Source organism: Apteryx rowi, unplaced genomic scaffold, assembly GCF_003343035.1.
Source record: "Apteryx rowi isolate R43461 unplaced genomic scaffold, aptRow1 scaffold_10, whole genome shotgun sequence".
Lineage (NCBI taxonomy): Eukaryota > Metazoa > Chordata > Aves > Apterygiformes > Apterygidae > Apteryx > Apteryx rowi.
In genome coordinates this window covers 786,715-804,879 of record NW_020447197.1, presented here as the reverse complement: position 1 = coordinate 804,879, position 18,165 = coordinate 786,715, and the positions used below count along the sequence as shown (strand labels likewise).

Genomic DNA, 18,165 nt, shown 5'->3' with positions numbered 1-18,165 from the left:
TCCCTAAAACTTAGACTTTCAAGGCGACTGAATTAAGGTATAGTATTTTTCTTTTTTTAATAGGACCTGTAAAAATTGCATATCTGATGCAACTTCATGATTCTCTCCTTGACCATATTTTAAACATTGTTTCAACCTATAGGGCTACTTAAAATTCTCAGTGGAGTAATTGTAAGTGTATACACAAGCAAATTTTTTCTGTAATCTCATTCAGCAAACATAGTTGAACCAAGGAACTCCGCAGTTAAATCTAATGTGTTTTACAACTAGATTTTTCTGTGGGTTTTGTATAGCATTCTGATTAATGTGAATATGCCTATATAGAAATCACAACACTAGTCATAGAAACATACCTAACTGAAAAATGGCCTAGAGTAGCTGTATGCTTCTATGAAACAATTATAGATATTAAATTTACAATGAAAGCAACCATCTTGGCTAAATCTCCTACGGTCGTCCATGTAAACAGAAGAATATTTAGCTGCATTTTCTGATGACAGCCAAGTTAAACTTAAGCGTGGGGAGCGTTCATGGCTCAAGTGGAGGCTATCACATTATGCCCACTGCATTTCTCTCCGTACCAAGAGCGAAGAGTACCATCTACTGAATCACCAGTTTGAGCTACTGAAGCTTCTCAGGGCTGGGGTCCTTTTCCCAAATATTGGCGAAACATCACCCGTGGAAAAATGGCTAAGCATATAAGCAGTGTGGTTTATTTTATTAGCTCTGACAAGACCACTGTATAAAATAAGATTGTAGACTTACAGCTGTAAGCATGTTCTTTTTTCTTAATAAACAAAGATCTTAGGAAAACAAGCTGCTAAGCTATTTGAGCGGTTGAGGGTAGAAAATAGAATTCTTAATGTTTTTTGCACTTTTTATCATATTAACATCTACTATAAAGAATGTTCTTTATGGAATATTGTCAAACTTCTGGCTGTTATGTCCTAATTTTTTGAATGTTCTACCTTCCTTTACTCATAATTTAAATATAAATGTTTTTAAGTGCAGATATATGTAGCTGGGATGAAGATATGTTTCCATATAACTTTAGATTTAGGAAATACTAAAGCTTTTTAAGAAGGATACAAATGAGTCACTCTGAGATTTAAATATATGGGTTCTGAAGAACCTTTTGTTTTAGACCCCACATATGATTTGAAAATAGATATTTGAAGGATAATATGGGGAAGATGTGTAATGTTTATGTTTGTACAGGCCAAATTAAATTTCAGAAACAAATTAAGTAGTTTCTGACTTCACTTTTTTTAAGAGGCCTTCAAGGGTACATTGTGTTGGCAGTTTAAGATTTCAGGAAGGCTTGAATTTTAACCCCTGACTTAACACTTGCGCTAATAACTTTAATTCTGGAATGAAATAAAAAATTCAAATTTCAAATAGGCATCTGCAGAACTTCCATGTCATTTTAATCTTAGTCTAGTTCTATTTGAAATTTGAGCGTAGTATTGATCGGTACTTGCCATGTATATGCATGCATGTATATAGTTTGAGTATCATACTGGAAGTTTTGGCCTAATTTTCTTACAGCACAGTGGGGGGTCAGGTTGCTGTTGCAATTATATTATACATAACTGAAAATATCAAGAGACCTAGTATGTTATTTTGCCCATTGGTTCAAAATTAACCATTCTTGCCCTCTGAAGGAAAAGTTATTGGAAAAAATGGAAAAGTGATTCAGGAGATTGTAGACAAGTCTGGAGTCGTGAGGGTGAGAATTGAAGGAGATAATGAAAATAAACTGCCCCGAGAAGATGTAAGTACTTTCTTCTTTCCTCCTATAGCAATATTTTGGACTTTTTTTCTGAAATCAGTAATGTTGCATTTTTTAACAAAAAGAAAACATAGTAAAATATGTGTAGAAAATGAAAATTTCTGTGGCGTGACTGGAATAAGATAAAATGCTAACTTAGGACATTGGAATGGGATCAGTGTTTCATCTTTGCATCATTATTCAGTTCATCTATAGGCATCTTGGTCTGCATGGCATTTTTTTTTTTCATGGCTAACATATAATGATGATGATGTCCATGTTACAAAAAGCACTAAATTGCTATTCATTGGGACCCCTGCCTAAAAATCTTTAGGAAGGACAGAAAACTAGCTGAGGTGTTTTAGGTGTCTGTGGGGTGTCATAGTGGGATGGAGCCATGTTTGTGGGTTGTTTAACAAAGTGAGCTTTACAACCTCTCTATGGATATAGAGAGACATCAATTCTTGAAGTCTTTTCAGACTGACATCTTCCAGTAAATTTTATATGAAACATAATTCAAGAAAGATTTTTAAAAAGAAATCTTGCATTTAGTAGCAAAAATTTTTTTCCTTCATGTACTGTAACTGCATAACTAATATGGGATTGATACTTTTAATATTTACATATTTTCAGAGTATGAAAACATAAGATGAAAATCATTTTCTTGTAAGGTTTAATTGACCTCTGGACACTTATTTTCTGGGGAATCTTTTGATGCCTCTATGCACCTGCTGTGATAGAAACCCATGCAGTGACTGTATTGTGTGTGAGATGTAGACAATATGCATCAAGTTATCTTGACTGCCAGAATAGGCTGCTGAGGCTTCTAGAGAGTCTTAGGACCTTAACATATAACATATGCCCTGCCCTCTCCCTGATTTATGAGCTGTTTCTAGTGCATCTTTGCAGACCAAGCTTCAGGCAGCGTCTTTGATTGTTACGCTCATTTATATAATTTGAACAGAACATTTACGTTGTTTTGATGATAATGCTCTTTCTGAAAATAAGATTTGGCATTTTGTTTCTATAGGGAATGGTACCATTTGTATTTGTTGGTACTAAAGAAAGCATTGGAAATGTCCAAGTTCTTTTAGAATACCACATTGCCTATCTAAAGGTAAGTGTTTAATTCTGAATTTTGGAAAAAAGAAGCTGTAGAGGAAACTTTTGCTGAAGTAGTGAGATTCTTAACTTCAGTGGAATTTGCAATTGTTAAACTGTTCATCTGTAAATCAGATGCTAAAGTTCAGTGCTTTGAACCCTCCCTTGCACATAGGTGTTGCATAGGCCTTTAATTACATGATTATGGTTACTTAGTACTGTTAGTGTTGAAATAATTGGACTATGAAGAGGGCTGTTTTATGTGACATTTTAGAAGTAGTATGCAATTTTTCTGTTCACGTTAGTGTTAGGTTGTTGTGAGGTTACTGCTTTGTTAGTGTAGGATGGAATATTTAATGGTAACACATTAACTGACTGTACATACATATGTATCTATACAACTTTGATACACTTTGACAGCTTCCAAGTAGGACAGTTTAGTAATTGGTGATGAGGCATGTGAAAATCTATTGTATATGTTTGAGTAAAAAGGCATGTAGCATTTTATTAAAACAATTATCCGTTAAAATCAGTTGGCTTTGTATGGAGTCATAATGTTGGTTTGACAGAAATAATGAATTTATTTGAGCAGTGCTGCTTTGTCAGTTGCTTTTCTTAGTTGACTTGAAAATGTGAGGCAAAACGTGGTTAAGAAAGGTAATAGTAATCTTAAAAACAGTTTTTCAGCATGATGATTTAAAAGAAGTTTTAGAGACTTCTTCAGAAACGTAGGTACTGCAGAATAATTCAATTCTGTTGTTTCCAGTCAACTTCAAGGTGGTGTTGATTCTCCTAAAGGGTTATTTTTTTGATGACTGGATGGATGATGCTACATTGTGTGGGGGGAAATGGTATTTCTTTATCAGCAATGCAATGTTTTTATTTTTTTTTATGTAGGAGGTAGAACAACTAAGACTGGAGAGGCTTCAGATTGATGAACAGTTGCGTCAGATTGGTATGGGTTTCAGACCTTCCTCCACTAGAGTTCCTGAAAAAGAAAAGGGCTATACAACTGATGAGAGTACCCTCTCCTCAGTGCAAGGTTCCAGATCATATAGCGGAAGAGGGAGAGGTCGCAGAGGCCCCAGTTATACATCTGGTTACGGTGAGTTTTCTTGAATTGTAGAACAGCTATTGAGTTCTCAATATACTCTTGAATCCATAACTGTTTTTAGACTTCTTAATGCTCAACATAGTTGAGTGAAGGTAACGCTGAAAACTTAAAATGGCAATTTTATTTTCACTTAACTCGAATTAGGTTTACATTCTTGTTAAAATAAATTTTAAATTGAAAAAAATGAAATGAAAGCAACTGAACTCTAGTAAGATGTCCTTCAATGATAGTTATATCATACAAAGTTGAGAGCGTCTGTGTAAGAGCTACAGATACTCTCCAGGAGACATAAGTTAATAATAATAATAATCTGAATTCACATTTATCTGGTTTGGTTGAGGAGGAGAAAAAAAGATTGTTGTGGTCGTAATCCCCTTACAAAGATATTTTTTTAAAAATTAAAATCATTTAAAATGGAAGCAGTACAAAGTTTTCTTGGAATTCTGCTTGTGTTTTGGTCAGGAACTAACTCTCTTGGTTTAAGATTTAGTGAAGTATTTTGATGACCTTTTAAATTAACAAGTAACTGCTGCTTAGTTCCTTAGAGATGGGAACATCAACTTTTCATTCAGCAGCAGCACCCCAAGTAAAGACAGTCTGCACTCACATGTAGAAATGTTTTACAAAATAAGATGAATAGGTGCTCTAGTAAATAGAGGGAAAAAAAAGAAAACCAAAACCTATTTACTGAATAGAATAAATTGCTCCTGTGCATATATAGCTCACTTTTGTTACAAAATCTGACCAGTGCTGCTTTTGAGTTGCTTAGTCTGTCGCTGATTGTAGCTTAAAGGATCGTGGCGTGGTTGTCAGGTGAATTCTGATGATAATTCTAATGTGTATTACTTTGCGTTTGACTAAACTGTAATGGATGTTCTTCAGTTTATTTATATACATACAGTGTGTGTACTTTCATTTGGAAATTTTTTTTCTTCCAAATGGAGAGAATTGCATGTCAGAACCATACAGGTGTAAATATCTTTATTCCAGAATACTTAGTTGGGAGAGTTTCTGAATGCTTAAAATAAATGGCAGGTGCTGGGATTTTTTAAGTGGTAAAAAGCTCTGTGGGGTTTGTTGCTCAGGAAGGATAGGGTATTATGTGCATAATTCAATGTATACAGTTAAAATGTTCAAGCAGCGTTAAAATAACTACAAGAGGTTGCTTAGCAACATCCATTAGCTATAAGGTGGCAAAATTGTCCTTGGGAATTTCACAGAAGTTGTCCAGAAACTGTATTAAATGTGTCCAGTATATACACAAAGAGAGAAAATATTATTTAATCCTTGCTTTTTCTATGTACATAAATTACACAGTTTTATTTATCTTTGAGCCTTTATTTCTCATGTTACTACAAACAAACTTAGGTTTGGAATCTTAGAAACGTAAGTTGCTTATGCTCTGTTTTATATATACATATAAATATATGTACATATTTGATGTAACCAGTCATGCTGGTTGAAGAAACTTCTGTGAGAATGTGAAACCAGAATATGATCCCAGACTCCATATTCATCTCGAGTTTTCTTTTCTTTTCTTGTACAAGGTACAAACTCTGAGCTCTCTAATCCCTCTGAAACAGAATCTGAGAGAAAAGATGAACTTAGTGACTGGTCCTTGGCAGGAGAAGATGACAGAGAGAGCCGACATCAACGTGACAATAGAAGGCGTCCTGGAGGACGAGGACGCAGCGTATCTGGAGGTCGGGGACGTGGTGGACCTCGTGGTGGCAAGTCATCCATTAGCTCTGGTAGTGTTTCAAATGCATTTTGAGTCTAGCTTTTGTTCCTGGCAACTTCCTGTGTAACCTCTCACTACTTTAAAATACTCCATTTTTACATTATAATCTTAATATATTGGATTTCCGTAGAGTTGTGTGATAGTTTGTTGTCGTACACTATGTAATTAGATTTCTGTTCATTTGTGTTCTACTCATGATGATCATCTCCATTTCCTTCCTCTACTACACACAGGTAATGACATTATTAAAGGTTATAAATCTTTGGCATTCCATTTATGGTCACCTTTCCATTTAAGCTTGAGTTTAGATACAAAATAACAAAGAAGTGGTAGTATGGAAGCTGATGTTTTATCAGAATTTGACTGTGCCAATTCATGGCACTTTAATAGCAGTCAGAAGTACCATCCCGCTAACAAAACAAAAAGGTATATATTTACAAATTAACCAGTTTTAAGTAAAAGTCCTTTAACTGTTTACTTTGGAAATCATAGTGATGAAGTAATATGTTTGCCACACTAGTGTCTCAGAATATATGCTACTGGATTATAGAAATAGTCAGACAGAAGGCAGTATGAAACCATAAATACTGAGGTTTTGTATATTACACCTTTTTGTAAAATGCTTTTATATTTTGAAATGTAGAGTTAAGTCAGCATGGAAATTAATTATATGTAACTACAGTATCTAAGATGGAAACTTTTCCTTTTGCATTTAGTGCTTAAAGATCCGGACAGCAATCCTTACAGCTTGCTTGATAACACAGAATCAGACCAGACTGTGGATACTGATGCTAGTGAATCTCACCACAGTAGTAACCGTCGTAGGAGATCACGCAGACGAAGGACTGATGAAGATGCTGTTCTAATGGATGGAATGACAGAGTCTGATACAGCTTCTGTTAATGAGAATGGGTTAGGTATGTATGTCATTGACGTAAGTTTAGCAAAACTTATTTTTACTAGTGCAGAATCATGTTTCTGTTAAGGTAAAGTTTGCAATCTGTTGATTGAAGGAAGACTCCTACTTCCATGGCTCTGCCATGAGTTCTCTTCTTTACTGAGCTGCACTACTGTTCTTATATGTCTCTTGTAAAAACTGTCTGAAGGATATACCAATATTTTTTGTTTCCAATTAGTACTGCTGTTTTCAGAAACACAGTACTGTTGGATCAGCAAGCTATTTTGTCCTTGCTAGCCTCGGTCTCAGTTCGAGAAAGCTTCTTAAGTAGCTGTTAGTTTGTCTCTATCCAGCTTTTGCTTAAGTACTTTCCCTCAGTAAATCCTCTTGATATGCACTGGGACAAGAGCACAATCAGTTGCTTAATAGCGTAGAAGCTCTTCTTTCGAGGGTTATGCGGCTAGGATTTGACATGTAGTTACTGATTTAATCAAGGAAATCTGAGGTCATTAAGCATATATTTAAATGTTTTAATGAGCCAGGAGCAAAAAAGTAAAAATCTAGTTTTTAGATTATTTTATATGCTTTCAGTATAAAATTATATTTTACTTTCAGCCTGTCTTATTTAGCTGTCTTTTTAGCCTGTCTCTTTAACAGAAGCAATTTTAAATGCCCCATCCTGAAACTGCTGAAGACTCTTTTTATCATCAGAAATAGTTCATGGTAAACTTTGCAATTGCAGATGATAGTGACAAAAAACCCCAGCGACGCAATCGTAGCCGCAGGCGTCGTTTCAGGGGTCAGGCAGAAGATAGACAGCCAGGTAATTCGAGTGAAGCTGTGGGTAATATCAGGTCAAAAGCATGAAAGAATGTTGTGTCTGCTGTTTTACATGTAATATATATAGCTGCATAATATAAAAAGGTTACTCAATAACTAATAAGACTACTAGATAAAGATGAAAGACATTTCTTATACTAGGAGAACTTATAAATTTTTATAACCTAATGAAACTAATTTTTAATGCTTAACTTTTTGCTTGGAAATATGATTCATGCTTCTGATCCAGTTCTCATTAAAGTCAATAGTCAGACTTCTGTTGACTTCAGTGGTCCAGGATCAAGACTTACCTGAAGGTTCATGTTCTGCACTCACTTGCATCTGTGCACTTGCCTTGAATGTGACACGACCTTTTCAGCACTGGCTGGGAAGCAGAGTTGGAGTGGCAGGATGTAGGTGCCCTGGCAGAGCGGTGTGAGGGAACTTACATGGTCTCTGCCAGTCCTGTGCCTGTATCAAACTGCTGCTGTCAGCCTCTGGCTTTTGTGAACATCCACAAATTGAGGGTGGGAAGGAGGAGCAATTTAAATGAAATTGCATGTTTTCCATTTTTTGTTGTTTGTGGCTTGCTGCATTTCCTTTGTGCGCACTAACACTTGAAATGTTAAAGGTGAACTAGCTAATTTTCAATATCATGCCTGTTTTAGAAAATGCTTGTAAATACATGTCATATAGTAGTAACAGAAGGTCTTCTACGCTGACAGGCTTAAAACTTGACCAATACTTGTTTTCCTTTCATCTGTGGTTCTCATATAGCATTTGACTTGAAAGAAAAAAAGTTGTTGCTTTACAACAATTAAAACTAAGAAAAAGGCGAGTAGCTCGTTACTTTTGAGCATTCCATAGTTTATAAATTCCCATCAGTTTGTTACAAAAGGCGGGGGGGGAGAAAGTAAAAATAGATTTCTTCTTTTACTTTCGAGAAACTAATTTTAGCCAGAAAGTAAAGAGATGCTAGTCATCTCTACAAAAGCTGTGATATTTCTCTTAAAATAAAAAGTGTTTTCTTAGGAACAAAACAAAGCCTCCGAAAGTGGAGTTCTCGGTTTTTCTGCCAATTTCATGGTTCTCAAATATTTTTAAATAAAACAGTTAAGAGCATTAGTAGTTAAGGCTCTATTGATCTAATCTGTTCATAAACTTTTATTAAGTGGAAAGTGAGCACAATTGCAACAAAAGAGTAACTGAACTCTTTTTCCCTAAGTGCTGTTAAAATTCAGTTATTTTGACTTAGTGAAAAGCTTCTTATATTAGCAAGTATTTAAACCTAACAAGGTACTCCAGTCATTTAGTTGTATTGACTTCTGTTGCTATACATTTTAGGTTCCTACTTGCACGTATAACTGTTAAGATTTGGTGTTTTACACCGTGTGCGTAAAACACATTTTGTCTTTTTATTAGAGGAGTTGAGTACAGAACACCATTGGAGAGACCAAGCAAGTTTCTGCATTTAAAGTAGTTCTCAACAACTATGCAGGGATCCAATTGTAGAGTCTCATTAGTGTAACAGAAGATGTATGTGTTTCACTTTACATGCTAGTACAAGTCTCTTTGACAATCATTGCTAAATCCAGAGAAATAGTTCACCTGAATGCATGATATACTAAATATAATTGATTGTACTGTTCAATAGATAATGCTTGCCAACTCTAATACGCTTTAGCTCATCAAAAATACAAATGTGTATTTAAATTCGTAGTACTCTGTATTCTAAAAATAGAGTTGACTCTTAATTGGTGTGGTAATGAGAGGGCGGGATAAGACAAACCCTGGTGACAAGAACATTCGCTGAGGTGATGAGAAGAAAAGAGATCAGGAAACCCCTGGCCAGAGTCCCGTAAGCGTAGCCATAGCAGTGCAAACACGGCTTTCCTGCTTTTGAATACAAGCTAGCTCTTACAGAGCCAGTTCGAGTGTCTGTTCACGCATCACACTTAATCCCCCCCCGTAAGCCAGAGCTGACTCTGTGGATTGCCTTTTGAATAACAGGAGGGTGAGTTCTCTCGCCGATTGCTTCATGAAGTAACAAAGATTTGAATGCTACTTTATCGTAAGTGATGCCATACTTTGAACCTCCCCTCCCCTAATTCTTTTTGTATTTTAACCTACCTTCATCTTATTAGTGGGAAATTCTTTGTTATTCAGGATAGCAAAATTCCAGTAATGAACACAGTTTAAAGAGTGTGCAGTCTGATGTCTTTAAGTGCCTTCCAAACCCAGTATAGAAAGCCCCCCTTTTCCAATAAGACAAGATATACAATCAGACCAGAATTATTTCATTTTGTTTAAGATTCTGCCTTCAGATTATTACCTGTTAGCACTGATTTTGGTGAAAATCTATTAATGGAAACAAAACGGTCCTCACTAAGTAGCTGATACTGTAAGTGTGAAGAAGGCCTTTTGCAACGTTTCCCAGTTATAGCATAACTTGTGCAGAAAAGCCATGTGATGCTGAATGCTAAATTAGACTTCTAACATTGTCATCTGTACATTTTTCCTTGAACAGTAACAGTAGCTGATTATATATCTCGAGCCGAATCTCAAAGTAGACAAAGAAACCCTCCAAAGGAGACGCTAGCCAAAACCAAGAAAGAAGCGGTAAGAGAAAGAGGGGCTATCTTAATGCATGTTTCCTTTGTTTCTCTCTTCCCATGCAGCAATGCAAAACAGTACAGACGTGCTTGGCTTGAGTACAAATGGTGCTGTTGAAAAATAAATCATTAAAAGCAAAAATGGCAAAGGGAAAACAGAATTGAGCATTGACTTGTAGAGTATCACTGTGGATTTTTAGTAACCAGTGTAATGCTAAAATTAGAGGTCTTTATTCTAGAATAATGTATTGACTGATGTAGCATTACAGTATAAAATGTGAAAACTAAACCAGTCTCACTAACCAAGTCTTGAGAGTTAACCCTCAAAGCATTTTATAAATAGAGGAAACTGGGGAACAGTTTAGTGACTTGCACAAACTATTTTGCAAAGACTTAATATTACAGAGATTTTATATTTGAAATCTTATCCTTAAAAGGAGCAAGTGGCATTACCTGTCATTAAAAATAATATTCAGAATTGAATAAAGCAGAATTCTTGCCACAAGTTATTCCAGAGTTTAGTAAAATATGATAAGTCTATTTGTATTTGATTAACAAAAATCTAATCTTACCCCCTTAAAAGTCTGTTTACAGTTTAAAACTCATCTTCTAAGTTAGTGTCTTCATTGGCATAAAGAAATAGGAATTGTGAAGTAAAACCTTCTCAAGGGTACGCTGCCTCAAAATTACCTTTGCTTGCCTTTCTCTAAAGGGTCCGATACTGAAGTATCCTGTAAGTGATGAGGTAATGATGGGATATGGGCACAGGTAGACACCAGGTGTCTCCTATTGCAAAGACACTGGGGGAGCTGCTGTGACATTCAGTTACATTCTACATCTTTTTCACTGGAATTTTAATATTGTTTTGTTTTCTTTTGTAAGGCAAAAGATGTGATTGATGAAAACAGCCCTTCTGAAAAGGCAGTGAATGGTCCTGCTACACCTTCTGGGGATGAGCCTTCTAAACTACAGCACAGTCCTGATGAAAAGAAAGTTACAGTACAAGAGGAGGGAAATAATCAGGAAGAAGCAGTGCTGAATGGTGTTTCATAAACTGAAGTTCCTAGTTTACAGTTCTTTTACATTACATTTAAAATAGTGCTTGTATAAGCTTGCCAAAGATAGAATACGGATCGCCAGTCTTGACACCGCACTTTCAGTTCCTCCATTTTGGAATACAGAAAGGGGAGGGATCCTGAAGAAATCATATGTTAAACATACTTTGACACCTACTGTGTTATAAATATATCATCAGATGTGCCTTGAGATAGTATATGTAACATTTAAATAAACAAAATTGCTGGCTATAGGAAACGTTATTTTGTTTTCAAAATATGGCAAAGATGTGAGGGGGATCCCTAACATAATACTCTTTATGAAAGCATTAGCTGCTTTTGTTACATTTTTAATAATATGCAACCACTTCTTCACCTGAGGAATACTAGAAAGAAATGCAGTCTAAAATATTTTGCACTGAAATGTAATTTCTCCATTAGTTTAGTCTGGAAACTGGTCTGTTTTAATACATGTTTTTTAAATGCTGTATGTAGAGGAAAAATCTGCAGACCACTGGAATACATTTGTTAAATTCTCATAATCTGCAGGGATACTGGGTGACATTGGCAGTGACTGTTCTACATTGAGGCTTTGTTTGGTTTATTTATTAAACTGTACAGTATTTAAAAATCAAACATAGCTTTAGTTAACACTAAGCTGAATTAGTCATGTCCATTAAGACATAACCTGAACTACTGAAAAGATCAATTTCCAGAAAGTTTATTCTGTATAAACTACATATGTTAGTCCTTAGTAGAGTATTTTTATTTTTGTTTTGGTTGTTTGATGTGCAATATGTTTTTTTTTGTATGCTGGTAGTAAAAGAAAATAAACTTTGATCTTCCATCTGTTGACTGTTTCTATTAGAAATTTAAATTACTTAAGACTTTCAAGCTGTTAACACTTTTGAAACTTGTTTGCCAGGCAGCTTGAACCTTTAACACTTTCAGAGGGTTTTTTTCTAACACACTCACCTTGCATTCTTTATGGTGATGCTGTAAAACATCAGTTAATACATCTGAAAACTTACTTTATCTTGGAGAATTGGGTAACCTGACTAACATACGTAGGAATTAACAGATACAGTTTAACTGAGAAGCTAGAAGCATGATATACTAACAAATCTTTTCAGGTACATGAGCAAGAACAAGAGGTAGAAAGCACAGATGTGAGGAGAGGGGGAAAAAAAAAAAGCTGGGAAGCAAGAGATGTTATAAGAAGCCAGAGAAAATACAGGTAGAGCTGAAGTTGTGCAAACCTGAAAGAAAAAAAAAAGTCTTACCTGCTTTGGTCAGAAGTGAGTTGATAAAAACTTAAAAACTTAGAAACCTGACTCCTGAAGGTGCCCGCAAATGAACAAAAGAGAACAGATAACTTTATCAGAGTAATGATTGAAATCAAATGCTCTGAACCACACATGACTTTAGCTGCTATACTTGATACAGCTGGAGAGGAACGGTGCCACCTGGTTTTGAGTATGTATTTCATTTAAGGAAACGTGCAGTTTTCAGTATGACTTAAAGGTGTTGAGACCCATTGACAGTGTTTCCTTGTGGAGAAGAAAAATACAGTTAAATGTTACAGCTCTAAAGTGAGCATAAGCCTGTTGAATGATAATAGGTACCACAAGAGTGGAGAACACCCCCCCCCCATTTTAAAGCTATGTTTGAAAATGGTCAATATTATTGTGTTGGAAAGAATTTAGCTGAGTAGCTTGCAAACTTTGTATATAACTTGAAAGGTGCATCTTCTGAACCTGCTGCATAGCAATGCTCTGCCCCCCCATCTGTTTTCTACTTCAAGTTCTGCAGTAAAGCACCTAAGTTATCCCTCTCTTTTCTGTAGTTCCTAAACATTTTCTACTCTGTGTTACTGATTTGATCCTCTCTTCTTAATACATGTAACTCTTCCCTGATGGTTTTTTTTTTAATACTTTCCCCTGAATATAACTAGTCTACAGTAATACAGCTACATCAAAGGCAAAGTTCACACAGAGGCTGCAAGACTAGTTGCACTATTCTGGTTGAAATACACAGGCTTATTAAATCTGGAAAAAGGAAAGTTCTGAAACCTGATGCGTATATGTACAGATGGTGTTAACTGTAACATATGTTGTACAGCAATTTTACCTCAGTTGCAAAAAGACTGACAAGATTTTTGGAGAAGGACAATTTGGCACTAATTCAGATACACAGGAAAACATCTGCTGGTGTATGTTTGGCTCCTTGTAGCCTGATAAAAGCTCAGATATCTTCAATGGTTTACATAAAGACTTCCTGTTTCTAATTGATATAAATGCAAACTTCAGTATGTGAATTCTGACTTTGTAGTGTAAGATAATGTATACAACTACAGTATTTATATTACAAATTTATAATTTATTAAATGCTACAAAGTCAATTAAAAAGTGAAAATTACTAGAAAACTTGGCACATTCCAGATCATCAGTAACACGAAGTAGCTGAACCAGCCTTGTTTTCACAAGGCACAACAACTGAGTACATTCAGTATTTTATACTTTATTTCTTGAATTAGAACCAACCATGTATCTATGCTAATTCTTCCTGTGCAAATGACACCTTGATTCCCTCCCACCACTCCCACAAAACTGTGTTTCTTGAAGACTTTCTTCATCGGTATCCTCGGCATATGCTGATTTTGGCATACGGAAGAACAGCAGGGTGAACTTGAAACATAGCTAGTTTAATAAAAGTTAGCTCAACAGCATGTCAGTCTCTCTGTATCTGGTAACATGCAAGAATAATTGCCCAAACCAAGTTATGCTATTTTACACTGTGAAAATACTGCTGAGCGGTAAGTTTACTTCAACCAAAGAGCAGCTTTAAAAAAAACTTGCAAGCCTCGCTCCCTCACGTACCTCCTCAAAAGTGACTAAGTGTATGAGGAGGGGAAGTATCTCCCTGTTTTTTTTTTTTCCCCCAAAGCTTAATTTATATCAAGTCAAAGACTAACACTGCAACTTTCCTTAAGTCATTTATCAAAAATACTCATTTACATGAACAAACCCACTGAATTATCTCCTACATTCATTTTTTAGCTTGGTCTTCAAGTAAATCTTTAGCTTCGTTGATTTTGGCTGCCACGTATGGAGAGCCACCTAGAAGAAAGATAACCTCATGTCACATTAGAGGAAAAAAATTACCCTTTGTTTGTGTGTCATTACTAGTGCTACACTATGCAGCAAAAAGGTGCAACTTGAATACCTTTCCAACAACAGTCACAGAACAAACTGCAGTATGACCAAAGCCATGTATATTTACACGGGGAATGACTGCAACAGTTAATCATGGATACAACTCATTCCTGTTAGGTTCTTGCTTTCATTTCAGTGGAGTGTTGTTTCTCCATTTTTATCCATCATGAATTAACTGGTCACTAATAAATTAGCATAAAAAATTTTTTGTGAATACAGAAATTTTAAATTAGCAAGTGTGCAGATAAACCTCTCAAATTCAAGGCCAGAATACGGAGCCACTGCTGTACTGATGAACTCATTCTGTATTTGTAATACAGATGACTTATGATGATACCAAAATAGATTCCACACTGCAGGGGCACCAAAATCATACTTGATCATGAGGTGCACATATTTGTAGTGTGTACTAGAATTTGTCCGTTAATTTACTTGAAAGCTTTAGTTTAACTTATTTAGGTCAGGTAAAATATGTAATATGCTCATAAGAATCTTTAAATTAGGGTTTATGTATAGCTTAAAGTTAAATTTAACTTAATAAAGTTAACTTCAAAGTAACTTCAGCTAGATACTATCTATAAAAAGGCATATCTCAAGGATTATTTTGGATTTAAGGGCATAAAAGAAGCAAAATAATGAAGTTCAATAGTCACTTTAAAGGAAGCCATTTTACCTTTCAAGTGAGGATTAATAAGTTAAATGCCATGCACTAATACATGATTCTGACTCACTGAAGTTAACAATTTAGAAACAGGTATGGATGACTTAAGTTACTAACTTTAAGCCTAACTAGATTGTGAGCCGACTATCACCAGCAGCAAAACTTCATAGTATATTTAGTGTCTTCAACAGTAGCAGAAAGCTCACTTCTCTGCTTGTTACTTACAGAGACTCTCCAATGAATCCAAATAGAAACTCATGTGATAGAGAAAATGCACAAACACATACTGGTCTATCATCTAGAATTAATGTGGTTTTAAGTCTCATTCTAACAAGCAAATCATATTTTCATCTGATATGCACAGAAGATAGAGCAAGTAACAAGCTGACCTGCCAAATTGTGTGTGCTTGCGTTAAAGCATTCAAATACAAAAATATGCTCCAAAACCACAAGGATTGAAACACTCTAAGATTTGTTTTCACTCTTTTTCTTTTAAGCAGACAAGGTAGCCATATTTATTCCCTACATGGGTCCATTAATCTGGGCCAAAAATAGGTATTAGGTGAGCAATGTGACTCGTTTTTACTTACCTTTATCTGGATGATTCAGAAGCATGATCCGCCTATGAGCTTCTCTAATCTTATTTCTATTTGCTGTAGGACTGGTTTAAAGAAAAAAAAAAAAAAAAGACTTGAAGGAACCTTATAAACCTTGGAAGGAACCTCTTACCCATCCACTGTGTGGCTTACACATATGTTTTTCCTTTCCTATTATTGATGTATGGCATGTAAATCCTGAAGAGGGTTTCTAAGGTTTTTCCAAAATACCGTATGTCTGAAGAAGACATTCTATAATGGTCTAATAAGGTGGGGAACATTCACTCACACTTGGAGATCAGAAAAAAATAAAATAAAAAACAGGGCCAAGGGCAAAATATTTGAAGACCATTTTGGTAGCAACGGAGCTCCTTTTAAAATCAATAACATTCTTCTTGGGACTGCAATATCTCAGAGTGGTTCTGGGATTTAGCTCCCATTGATATCTAAGAGAATTACAGCATCTTACAGAAGTAGCTATCAAAGGCAAAAATCCCACAGTAAACTTTGTACCCCTAACACTGCAATGTCTGTCCCAGAGGGGGCCTGCTCTCTCAAGTGCCTGTGTGAATTCATCCCGAACGTGAACGTCCAGGTGAAAATAAAGAGAACTTTGTTGTAACATTTTTATTGGGACTCTATTCACTAAAAACTTTCCAAAGGCTCTTGAGGGGGAAAAAACTCAAAATTTTTAGAACAAGTTTATTTAAAAATTTTTTTGAATACAAACTTTCCAATTGGAAATTGCCTTAAAAGATAAAGGGCTCTTACTACATAGCTAATTATCTTCTTAGATAAACTTGTGTATTTCATCTTGCACTTAATTTTTGACAGAGATAGCTACCATATTTGTCTCCAAGGTTTTCTGGAAGTGATGGATTTACTACACGTGCAAGAAGGCACCTTCACACTGGATGTGAAATTCACCAGGAGCAGCAGCCATAACCCCAAACAGCGTAACCGTGCTCCCCACGCAGAATAAACCCAAGACTTCTTGAAAACGGCAGATTTACCAGGACCTCTATGTGGCTCGTGAATGTGCTTGGGATTTGTAGATGTATGGCAGTCCAATTACATTTAGCTTTAAGTATGATGCCATACAGCAAAGAATCCCAGATAAGTATAGAAAATCCCAAAAGTCCACCCCAGATTTCCTGACCAGGACAGGGTGGCAGGGGAGAACGGCACATTCCCAGGGGAAGCTGGGCATAGGACAGTCTTAAGCATTGACAATTAAGTAATGTTCAAGCCAGGCCAGCAACTAGATAACACCATATCCTCCTTTGTACCCTACGTTTCTAATAAATTTCCTTTTACCTTACTCCTAGTATTAAAGCTGCTTCTCGTTTAGTCATTTTGGGTTCAAATCCACCTCTGTAATAACCACTGAAGGCCTGAAAAGGAAGATGCATTAATTTAACAAAAATAAGTATGTAAGTTAAACTATATTAGGCAAAACAATCCATTGTTGCCTTAGTAGCTGCTGAACTTTTTAGTTTCCGAGAGTATTGTGAAGTTCTTTCAAACTGGTAGTAAGAAATTCAGCTGGAGTATCATTATTTAACAAGTACTGAGTAAGACTTCCCAAAACAACTTCTCTATTAATCAACCACCATTAGAATCGCTGAGATTAATTATATTATTACTAACAAAATTATGCTTAGTATTAAGAAAAAATTCATTAATGCTAAACAGAGACAAAACAGTCTGTAGTTATTTCACTGACTAGACTTTTAAGAATAGATGCTATAGATAAAACAAAAACTTACAGATTTTGGTAGATTCTGAAGTGCTTGTTTTACTTGTGGCTCCATTTGCTTCATAGCTTTTAACATATAACGACCTTAAAGAAATTAGTGTTTGAGAAGACTAAGTATTTAGAAATCAAGTTTCATAAGATTTAGAAATTCAGTCTGGTAATTTTTGGATTAGAATGTGGAATAGAGCTATTTTGTGACATAAGAAAAAATAAAGATTTTGATCTTTTGTTTAATTACAGCCTGGTTTCTCAGTACAGCCTCCCCCAAAACAGTGTCCTGTATCAGCTATTAAAATGATACTAACTAACTACCTTAAAATTCATCAGTCCTGAAACAGGCAATGAGAAGTACAACTGCACGTTCAGTGTCCTCGCATCCTCTACAAACCTGCAAATCCAGCCGCTGCTATGGTCAGGCCCACTGCTACCATCGTACTAGCCTATGAAGGAAAGACATAAGAGTAATTGCTTACCAGAACTGCAAAAAAAACAAACGAACAAACAAAAAAAACCAAACCCAACCCTTGTCTCTATTATCGGGTTGAACAAATATATACACAAGGACCTGCTCGACTTCAACAACGCAGCCAAAAGAACTGCCGTAATAGGACTGGCTTCGGCTCCGCCGCTTTAGCCAGCCGTTACCAGCCGGGGCAGCTAGCGCAGTCCTGCGGCTCGCACACGGGCTCGGGGCCAGGCAAATCCCCCCAAAACGGCACCGGCAGCGGCTGCGGGCCGACAGGCCGCCCCGCGGAAGGGCCGAGCTGAACCGCAGCAAGGGACGCGCCGGCCCCGCCCGCTTCCCGGCCCCGCCGGGCCCGAG

At 36.1% G+C, this 18,165-nt stretch overlaps 2 protein-coding genes across 5 annotated transcripts in view; one reads left to right on the top strand and one right to left on the bottom strand.

Annotated features, from left to right (window-relative positions):
- Positions 1–11,958, top strand: part of FXR1 (FMR1 autosomal homolog 1) — a 28,213-nt gene extending 16,255 nt beyond the window's left edge. The window contains exons 9-16 of one of the 3 annotated variants that reach the window (XM_026060981.1): positions 1,665–1,774; positions 2,802–2,888; positions 3,770–3,977; positions 5,570–5,737; positions 6,444–6,644; positions 7,368–7,448; positions 9,972–10,063; positions 10,939–11,958. In XM_026060981.1, coding sequence (XP_025916766.1) covers positions 1,665–1,774; positions 2,802–2,888; positions 3,770–3,977; positions 5,570–5,737; positions 6,444–6,644; positions 7,368–7,448; positions 9,972–10,063; positions 10,939–11,109 — 1,118 coding nt within the window. In that variant the 3' untranslated portion in view covers positions 11,110–11,958. Of the gene's footprint in view, positions 1–1,664; positions 1,775–2,801; positions 2,889–3,769; positions 3,978–5,533; positions 5,738–6,443; positions 6,645–7,367; positions 7,449–9,971; positions 10,064–10,938 lie in introns of all 3 variants that reach the window. The other 2 variants (XM_026060970.1, XM_026060990.1) reach the window with 2 other exon arrangements.
- Positions 11,959–13,469: 1,511 nt separating this feature from the next.
- DNAJC19 (DnaJ heat shock protein family (Hsp40) member C19) lies at positions 13,470–18,084 on the bottom strand. 2 transcript variants are annotated; one of them, XM_026061009.1, is made up of 6 exons: positions 17,908–18,084; positions 17,731–17,782; positions 17,353–17,426; positions 16,901–16,977; positions 15,578–15,648; positions 13,470–14,230 (listed from the first exon to the last, which is right to left on the bottom strand). In XM_026061009.1, exons 2-6 carry the CDS (start codon positions 17,771–17,773, stop codon positions 14,160–14,162), a joined length of 336 nt encoding a protein of 111 aa, XP_025916794.1. In that variant the 5' UTR covers positions 17,774–17,782; positions 17,908–18,084; the 3' UTR covers positions 13,470–14,159. The 2 variants fall into 2 exon arrangements, with proteins under 2 accessions (XP_025916794.1, XP_025916786.1); XM_026061001.1 differs by lacking the exon at positions 17,908–18,084 and having other exon boundaries at positions 17,655–17,782.
- Positions 18,085–18,165: the final 81 nt, after the last annotated feature.